Source organism: Musca autumnalis, unplaced genomic scaffold (genome assembly GCF_047663935.1).
Source record: "Musca autumnalis isolate F117 unplaced genomic scaffold, ASM4766393v1 scaffold_5, whole genome shotgun sequence".
Classification (NCBI taxonomy): domain Eukaryota; kingdom Metazoa; phylum Arthropoda; class Insecta; order Diptera; family Muscidae; genus Musca; species Musca autumnalis.
In genome coordinates, this window is record NW_027412088.1 from 119,434,963 (window position 1) to 119,445,091 (window position 10,129).

The 10,129-nt window shown below is 37.2% G+C and overlaps 1 protein-coding gene across 1 annotated transcript in view; it reads right to left on the reverse strand.

Annotated features, from left to right (window-relative positions):
* Window positions 1-294: 294 nt before the first annotated feature.
* LOC141406725 (uncharacterized) overlaps window positions 295-10,129 on the reverse strand; it is a 36,899-nt gene continuing 27,064 nt past the window's right edge. The window contains exon 4 of the mRNA XM_073992680.1: window positions 295-2,990. Coding sequence (XP_073848781.1) covers window positions 1,841-2,320 — 480 coding nt within the window. The 5' untranslated portion in view covers window positions 2,321-2,990 and the 3' untranslated portion in view covers window positions 295-1,840. The remainder of the gene's footprint in view (window positions 2,991-10,129) is intronic.

A 10,129-nucleotide genomic window follows, 5' to 3' on the forward strand; every position in this document is an offset into this window, starting at 1 on the left:
TATTAGCGAATAATTATGTGGGGTTCAATAAGGATCGATTGTTATTTGTCAAAACTATACAGAACTAAGTCCATCAAAGTGTTTGTCATCGAGTCCAAAAACATCTAATCGTACAATTAAGAACAAAATTATAACGTTTCTTACATTCTTTTTCGTTTTTAAATTTCACTTCTTTTATTGGGCAAATTACATTCCACTTCTGAACTATAAGAAATAGCAAATTGTGTTTACGTTGCCGTCTCTCGTTTGTGCATCTTAAACTGTCAGGATGAAATTAAACACATTAGCCTCTTACATTTTAATAATAATAAAATAAAACATTTATTAATTCATTTAAATAGTTATTAAGTAAAACAAATGAAAAGGTGTAATAGATTAAATAGTTTAATGTATGACAATCACTCGGCGCGGCGGTTAATCGATCATTCTCGTCGGCTGCTAGACAACAACTAACTCTCTCTCATCTTCATCCTCAACCCTTTCGGACATAGGCATAGGAGGGTTGCCAGGCATTTTAATTAGTTCCCCACACTTGATTGTGTTCACTACCGTACCTACGCTCAAGAGCAGCCATTATATCTCCATAGTTGTTTCTAGAAGCGGTGGGAATACTCTGTAATACGTCAGCAGCATCACCCTTCAATGCCATAAGGAGTGATACCGCCTTTTCGTTGTCGTTCCAAGAATCTCTAGCAGCCACTGTCTCGAACTGTAATTTGAACACATTGAAAGAGGTAGAGCCGTCGAACTCTGGAGGCTTAATTTTTAACGCGTTATGGATAGCTCTCACTGGACCGCCTTTAATTTCCAGTTCCGACATTTTCCTTTCTATGCCCAGAATCTTCTCATCTTGAGCCAGAAATTTCTCGTCAACAGACAAAATCTTTTTATCCAACTCTTTAATTTGTACCTCCACGTTTTCTACTCTCTTTTCAATCACCATCGTGATGTTTCCGAGTTTCTCGTTAATTGTTCTAGAATTTACCTCTAATTTCTCTTCCATGCCCTTAGCGATTTTTCTAGAGTTCTCTTCTAACTTTTCCTCTAATTTGTCGTCGAATTTGGCAAATCTTTCCTCCAATTTTCTGGAATTTTCTTCACTCTTTCTGGACATCTCTTCCAACATCTTACAGTTGTCAGATTTCATTTCCGCCATAAGTCTGGAAGTTTCTTCATTTTTCTTATTCATTTCCAGCATCATCATAGCCAGCATTGATTTCAAATCGTCACCCCTGGCAGCTACAGACGCGCGGCAAGGGATATGCATACGGCACTGATCTTTTATTTAATTGACGAAAGTCCATACAAGTGCGCCAATCTCCATTTTTCTTTCGCACTAGCGTTATAGGGAAGCTGTACGGACTTTTGGATGGCTCCACACATCCTCGGTCTATCAGTTTGTTTACCTAGGTATCTATAATCGCTGGCATGGCGGGACTTCGAGGGGTCGTTCATCCGTCATAACGATTGGTCGTTCATCCGTCATAACGATTTTGTGTTCAGCAATGTTAGAGAGCCCTTGGATGTTTTTGAATAATGGTAGTTCACTATCCAGAAAATTTTTCACAAGTCTTCTTTCCTCTGGACTTAATTTATCACAAATCACGTTGCATTATGTTTCATCTGTAGTCGATTTCCTTACCACTGCCTGATCTTCCGTAGCCATTGTACAATGCTCGATTTGCTGCCTGGGTTTCGGTAACATAACGGTGAGTCCGGCACATGTCAACGTAGTAGAAAATTTATCCAGGATCTCCAATCCCAGAATTATCTCATCCTTGGATTTTGGCACAATTAAAAACGGTACATCGGTGCAGTGGTTTCCAAATGCAACCATCAGCTAGCGTAACATCTGTTTCTGCCGCATGTAGGTCAGATTCTTTTTCAATCTCTCCGCATATTCCTTTTTAATAAAACAGTGGGTAGCTCCTGTGTCTATCGTGGGCTTGATTTGACGAGCTTCAATGAGTACTGTTGCGACTAGGCGATGTTCCTCACAAGTAATCGATGTTCCATTATTTTTCGCTGATTGTTCACACAGATTTTTGTTTTGTTTTTGTGCCTCATCACAGCTTTCTGTACGATAAAACATTGTTTTAGGATGGTCTACACTTCTGCTGAAGCTTTTCTGAGGACTACTCGGTGCATCTCGTGCTGAATTCTGTATACTCTCCAAGTCATCTGCTAGCTGGTGCAGTTCGGTCAATGACGTAAAATCCTTGCGCCGTATATACCACCGGTAATCTGGGTGTGAATTTCGATAAATACGTTCTAACTTTTGTTCTTCGGTCATTTCAGCATGGTGCATTAGACTTTGCATTTCCAAGACGTACTCTTTAAAAGGTTCTCGTGGTCTCTGGATCCTCTTTCTAATTTCAGCATCCAGTTTTTGAAAATACCTTAAGGGAAGAGGAAATTCAGAAAATCGTTTTTAAATATCTGTCATGAGTTCCAATGACTATTATTATTCCTTAGCCAGATCAATGCCTTGCCTTGTAGTAGTTCGGGCATAAACTTTATTAGTTGATTTAAATCCACGTTGTACATGCGTGCAAGTTCTTCCAGACGTTCCACAAACTCGATAGTATCCTTACCCCAGTCGAACTTAATGTTCCATCTATGTATTAGATCCAGAATTTGTTGTGAATACTGAATCACATCCACACACCCGTTTCTTGACGGCTGCGCTTGATTTGGAGTTCGTTCGTTATATCCCTTGGTGAAACTCACAGCGGTAGACACTGAATAATGTATTCCTTCTGTTTTTACAGGTGATAACTCTATTGAATTGTTTGAAGCTACCGTGAGCTTCGCCGGTTTAAGTTGTGATTTCTCACATTTTTTTAATATTTCTTCTCCACGATCAATGTTTAACAATCTTGCCCATCGCTTACGCAAGTCGTCCAATTTTCCCGTTGGATCCGGTAAAAATTCCGTAAGATATACGAAGATACGCCACAACACTCGCAACATATTTCCGTTTTTTTTTCCTATACACAAATAAGGTTCATTAATGTCTTTAATTTTTTATTTTCCGGTTGCTGTGACAATAAGTTTTAACAATCACTCATACGGTTATATGTTTATGGTATTTTTAAAAGGAATATTTGTCACCACATTTTTATCAGTTGTCTGCGAGATTTTTATATTTTTTATGATTTTTTTCACCTTTCTCTCATTTTTAGTGTCCCTGCTCGGGCGCCATTGTGACGACGTAATTTCACTTTAAAGCTGGGGTAAGTTCAGCGGGGCCAGGGTCGTCACAAGAATTTATTTGTTATAGGGCATTAGAGAGAGGAAAGGCACACAGTTGATTTTTCTTTAAAACGTTATAAACAATCCTTTATTTTTTATTAAAAAAATACAATTTACACAACACTGTATTGAGCATTATTATGACGATGAATAGTTGGCAGCGATTTGGTACGGTAGCGGCTCGATAAATGTTGATGGCAGAATAGTTGGCAGCGGCTTTGGCACGGCAGCGGCAGCGGCCCGATGAATGCTGACGGTAGAATAATAGTTGGCGATGGCTTTGGCACGGTAGCGGTCCGATCAATGTTGATGGCAGAATAATTGGCAGCGGCTTCAGCACAGCAGCGTCCCGATGAATACTGGCGGTAGAATTGTTGGTAACCTTTTTGGCACAGCAGAAGACAATGAACGATGACACGGAACTACCGTTATGTATATGTCGGAAGCCAAGGGCACGTCAAGTGGGGGGACTTCAAACACACACACACTACACAAATAGGTCTAACGCCAGGGGCACGGCAATCCCCCTCCTGACTCTAAACGCAGACACACGTTCCACAAATATGTCTGGGACCAAGGGCACGGCAATCCCCCACTTGACTCCAAACACTCCACAAATAATATGTCTAAAGCCAAGGGCACGGCAATCCCCCACTTGACTTCGAACACACACACAGATGTCTAAAGCCAGGGACACGGCAATCCCCCTCCTGACTCTAAACACACACTCACACGTTCATAAATATGTCTGGGGCCAAGGACACGGTAATCCCCCACTTGACTCCAAACACCCCTCATGACTATAAACACATAACACAAACTAATTTCTGTTTCGCTGAGGGCACGGCAATCCCCCACTCAACACAACAGACTAATGCTACACTACTTCCACTATGCCAAGGGAACGTTATAAACCCCACTTAGCACATCAGTCATCAACAGACGACTGCCCAGATTGTCTGTTTGCAACCTCCTTTTATACCCGTTGGTTGGCCGACCATCACACCGACACAGCTAAGCCAGCTGATTGTATGGTGATGTTGTTTGCCCAGCTGATAGTATGGTGTCGTCGTTTAGTTATACTATTGGCCGCCAGTGGTCATTTCGTTGTCTTTCCGTTGATTACTTTCGCCCTATACCTCTTGGGCGTCTGTTAATTTAAATTTATAATTTGAAATTTATTTATTTCAATGGAATTAAGAAATAAATAAAAAAATCTTGTAATCAAAAACGAGGCAACGACTTTTGATCGTTACAAGATAAAAATTGTTCCCACATCTAAAAAGGATAAGGACATGGATGTTTTCACAAATTTTAGACCCATAGCACTCATTACTGTTTTTATGAAGCTAATTAACCTGATGATCAAGGAAAGATTACAACAATTTCTGGATGAAAACAACATTCTTCCACACAGCACTTATGCTTATAGAAAACATTTATCTGCCTCTATGTGCATAAATGAGTTCTTGTATACAAAAGCATATGTCAAAATCGTGCGTTAACGCAAATATCTTGCGCTAACAAAATACCAAACGCAAAGGCATCGCAATACAGAGTAACCCCCCAGTTGCGGTGTCACAAAATGCAGAGCAGAGGAAGTAAAATCGGTTATGATCAAATTTAATGGAGAGTTTTTATAATTTGTATTTGTGTAATAAAGTTAATATTCTTGTTTACACGAGTAAGCAATGAATTTAATTTATTTTGGGATATTTGCAATGGCTTGAATTTTATAGCATCTTTAGCCTGCATTTAAATTCAATCCAAAACACTACACCAAAGGCTGTGATTTGGATCGAAAATGGAGTGCATCCTAGCTGTGTGCCGTGGAAGCAAAATGGAGTGCATCCTAGCTGCGCGCTCTCTTGTAAAATTCATAGGTGAATTCATAGAAAATGATGTACTCCAGCGGCAATTGTTCTAGTGATTTAACTGCATCCGCGGATGCAAACTTTTTGCTGGGGTAGTTCGCCTGTCGAACGACGTACACGAATTAACTAACTAGAGATTAACTATCGATAAAATCGATTATTTTTTAAAAACTAAATATCGATAGATAGTTTTGCCTATCGATATTATCGGAACAAAAATCCGCAACCTAAAATTCATTGAAATAAATAGAAATTTCGCTGCTTTTCAGTTTTGTGTGTGTGAGAAAGTAAGTCCGTAGTTACACGTACACATTTATCGGAAAAGTAAAATGCATTTTTTTTAATATTTTTATAAAATAAAGTAATTGATCCATTTCTGTGAAATTGCGATTTAATTTTACCGATTTTTGTCGATAACAGCAAAAATGAGATACAGAATTAGAGCTGGCAAACCATCGATATTCCCAACATTTTTTACTACGATAACATATTTCGATATAATAGTTTAAAAAATCGATTGCGATCGATATTATCGTTAATTTGTCACCGCCATTAATTTGGGAAGAAAAATGGCGGAAATGTCTACGCTTTTGTTGACATTTTGCAAAAATAGTTCACAGAAATCAAAAAGAAGAAAAACTAATTGCTTTTATTTTATAAAAATACATTTTACTTTTTCGAAAAATTTGTACGTGTGACTACCAACTTACTTTCTTACATCCACAAAACCGAAAAGGCGCGAATTTCTATTAATTTCAATGAATTTTAGGTTAAAGCGGGGTACACACGATCAGTTTTGACTGTCGATTTTTCGGAAATATCGATAAATGTCAAACTGTCCAGCAACCACAAAATATTTTGTGGTTGCCTGATGACTGACAAAAATGAACGGCCACACTGGCGAGCAACCGATTATTTGAGCAAAACTGACAGTCAAAACTGATCATGTGTACCCCACTTAAGAGCAGTACACATTGTCAGTTTTGAATGTCGATATTTCGCAGTGATCGATAACTGTCCAACCGTCCAGCAACCACAAAACATTTTTGGTCTGTTCCTTTACTTTACAAAATGTTAACAGTGGCAAAAATGGTAAAAATGGTGAACTGCTATCATAAAAATTGTATGATTGTTAAATTAAAGGAACGCTTTGCAGGTTAAAAATGGTAAGAAATGGTAACCTCAGGCAGGTAAAGGAACAGAGCTTTTGTCGTTGCCTGATGACTGACAAAAGTGAATGGCCACACTAGCAAGCACCAACAAAGCTGTAATTCAAAACTGACAATGTGTACCCAGCAGGGACGTACGCAGGGGGGGGGGGGGGGGGCACAGGGGGCCCGGGCCCCCCCCGAAATGGTTTGGTCGAACAAAATTTGTTAAGCTACTGTAACTAGTTATTATATTTTTTCTTATAAAAATGTTTGTATGTTTGAAGATTTCCAATTAAAACTTATACTTTTCTTACGTTTCTGAACAGAAAATGTTCATCATTAACAAGTTTTGTAAGAAAATATTTTAAAAATTTTGTTTGTATGCTGTTTTTGAGAGAAACTTCCAATGAAATCTGAATTACTTCTTCATGTCATATCAAATGCGAATTCCATAATGAATAAACTCCAAGTTTATGTCATAATCGAACTATATAGAGCTCTCAAGGCTCTCGTAATGTTTTGTCCAAATTAAATTTAAGTCCTATCAGTACCTCTGCCATAAAAGTTAAAAAATATTCCCTAAAATGGTCGAAGGGACTAACCGATTCAGTCTAAAATCGAACCTAATATGGGCTATCTCGGTCCACTCTTCCATTCCTTCCAAAAGTAGATCAAGTTCCAAGAGTATATGTTTGGACAACATCTTCAGGTCCCTCGTACAAGTCTAACTTAACTGCAGTTTAAAGATTGTTCGAGGATCCTTTGGACATTGTGTAGTCTTGTTTACAGCGATATCCTATTTTTCGTGGACAAATTCATGCTTCCTGACAAAGCTCTAAATACTACGGTGATCAACTAAAATAACTTATGGGCGCGATAACTATCGAGAGGAGTGTCTCTCAAAATAAGTTTCATTTCCAAACTTAATTAGCTTATTATTAGCGAATAATTATGTGGGGTTCAATAAGGATCGATTGTTATTTGTCAAAACTATACAGAACTAAGTCCATCAAAGTGTTTGTCATCGAGTCCAAAAACATCTAATCGTACAATTAAGAACAAAATTATAACGTTTCTTTTGTAACATTATATTAAAAGTAAAAATAATTTTCCGGTAAATAACACTGTGCAACATTTTTAAGATATTCTTGTGCAAACAATTCGAAGTGAGGATTTTGTGAAAGTACAGACCCAAAATACAACAGCCCTAGTTGCGTTTTGTTGAGTCAGACCCAGCTTGGATTTTATGACCTCATTTAAACATTGTTAAATATTGACTTTTTAAAGCAACTCAGGGCTATATCTCTGAAACCAAAGCAAATCTTCTTCTGACCTCTGAAGCAAATTTGTAGATAAAGGCCAGAATAAAATATTTGGAGAAATAATGAACTGGAAAAACTACATTTATTGCCTCAAATGTTATAATTAGACAGTGGAATTTTATGCAACCCCTATTTATGGTCCGATTCATGTCAAATTTTGGGACTGTGCATATTTTTGGCTTCTGATTAAATTGCAATCGAAATATATGACATATGCAAAATGCATAAATGTTTGCATATGCAAAATTTATGCATTTTACATATTTTCTTATGCAACAAATAATTCAATAATAGGTACAAAAATGTTTGTATGTACAATTTTTCTGCTTAAAATTCTTTTCAGACTAATCAATAAAATAGAGAAATTTATAAAATTTCAGCCTCAAACTTCAAAATACCGAAAATCGGGAGGTACCGTTCTATAGGGGCTATATGAAAACGTGGACCCATGCGGACAAATTTCAGGTGTAAAGTTTTATACCCCTAACGAAGACTTAATACCACAGTTCAGCCATTTCGGTGGGATTTTTAGACCACCAATCCTTGTATATATTTGTGCATATGCTCATTTTATGCAAATATGTAAAAATATGCACGATATGCAAACATTTCTGGGCCTAATTCGTTTTATTTTGTGATGAAACGAGTTTCTGTCTAATCAGATTTTCTCTACGACCATCCTAACCATATATGCATTTGCATAGGATTCCGCTGTCTAGTTATAATATATCTAAAAATTCCATATTTTGTATACATTTCGCACCATATCTCCAAAACTGTTAAATTTTTCTTAATCCGGTATGTGATGGAAAACGATTCGACTCGTTTGCCATAAATCGAAATCGTATATCTCTAATTTTTGTGAATATTTTAATGAAATTGAAAATGGATTTTAAAAATATTATTCAAAAAAGGGGCTTTTGCGAAGCAAAACTATATATATCATCAACGGCACTCCGATTATAAACCATTTCGATTCTGCAAATCGAGTCGATTCGGTTTTCATCACATACCCGAATGTGTTCATTTAGAAACATAACAACGACAGACGATATTCTTAAAAATTAAGCTAAGATCATCGAAATAATGAAATTCTTGCTATAGCAACGACTACGGCAATTCTTTGTGGTTGTAAGATTCTGCGATAAACCATAACGTGGACCTGTATGATTAAAAACTTTACTAAAGTGGCTCGATATTGTCTATTTTCAGTACTAAAAATTCTACTCTGTAAATATTTAAAATTGTATCCTAAATATTATGAATTCTTTCTATTGAATTTATATACTATGTACCAATATTTCATATAAATTTCGAAAAATCTAAATTTTTTGGCTCATTTTAAAGTGCATGTAGAATAGAATAGTTCAATTATTTTTTTAGGTTCGTAATGATCCCACAAAAATATATGCTGATCGGTTTACTCTTTTTCAAACTACAGTGGGTTCCGCAAAATGCTTTAGTAAAAACAGTTCTTTATAGGTTGGTATTAGCCAGAAAGATATATAAAAAAAATGGAGGTTTCTCAAGGATCCTCTTGTAAAAATGCATGAAAATGGCTTTTCTTATTCTTATGGGTGGCCATAACTCATTAAAATAGCTTTACGTAACGCTACACAAAATTTGAATTTTTCATGATTTTTGGTCAAGTTGGGCCCCCCCCGAAATGAAATCCTGCGTACGTCCCTGGTACCCAGTTTTAAGCGGGGTACATACGATCAGTTTTGACTGTCGATTTTTCGGAATTATCGATAACTGTCCAACCGCCCAGCAACCACAAAATATTTTGTCGTTGCCTGATGACTGACACAAGTGAATGGCCACACTGACAAGCAACCGATTATTTGAGCAAAACTGACAGTCAAAACTGATCGTGTGTACCCCGCTTTAAGCTGGGTACACATTGTCAGTTTTGAATGACAGCTTTGTTGTTGCTTGCTAGTGTGGCCGTTCATTTCTGTCATTCATCATACAACCACAAAATATTTTGTGGTTGTATGATGAATGACAGAAATGAACGGCCACACTAGCAAGCAACAACAAAGCTGTCATTCAAAACTGACAATGTGTACCCAGCTTTAGGGGTTTTTAATCCGATAATTGGTATGTTCCAGTACTGCACATTTTTACTATTTTTTTCGATAACATAATGGAAAAATCGGTTATCGGAGTAAAAATGTGTAGAAATGTGCAGTACTGGAACATACCAATTACATTTCTTATTTGAAATGATGTCTCTGGAATAGATTTCTTTAACGTCTCCACTAGCGCATCAATATTTACGTTAAACACAAAGATTGGGGGACACCATTTAGCCTTTGCCTTATGTTCGCCCTCTTTGTTGTTCTGTGGCTTTGAATCCTTAGGGTTGCTGGCAGGTGTTGAATCGCCAAAATCAACATCTGCTAAAGCACCTAAGATCCCAAATCTATTTTGATCATGTGTATTATGACTTGCCAGTCGTTCATTCAGATCTGAAATGTCAATATTAATTGGTGATAACGCGCTTTCAAGCCTTTGCCTTTTG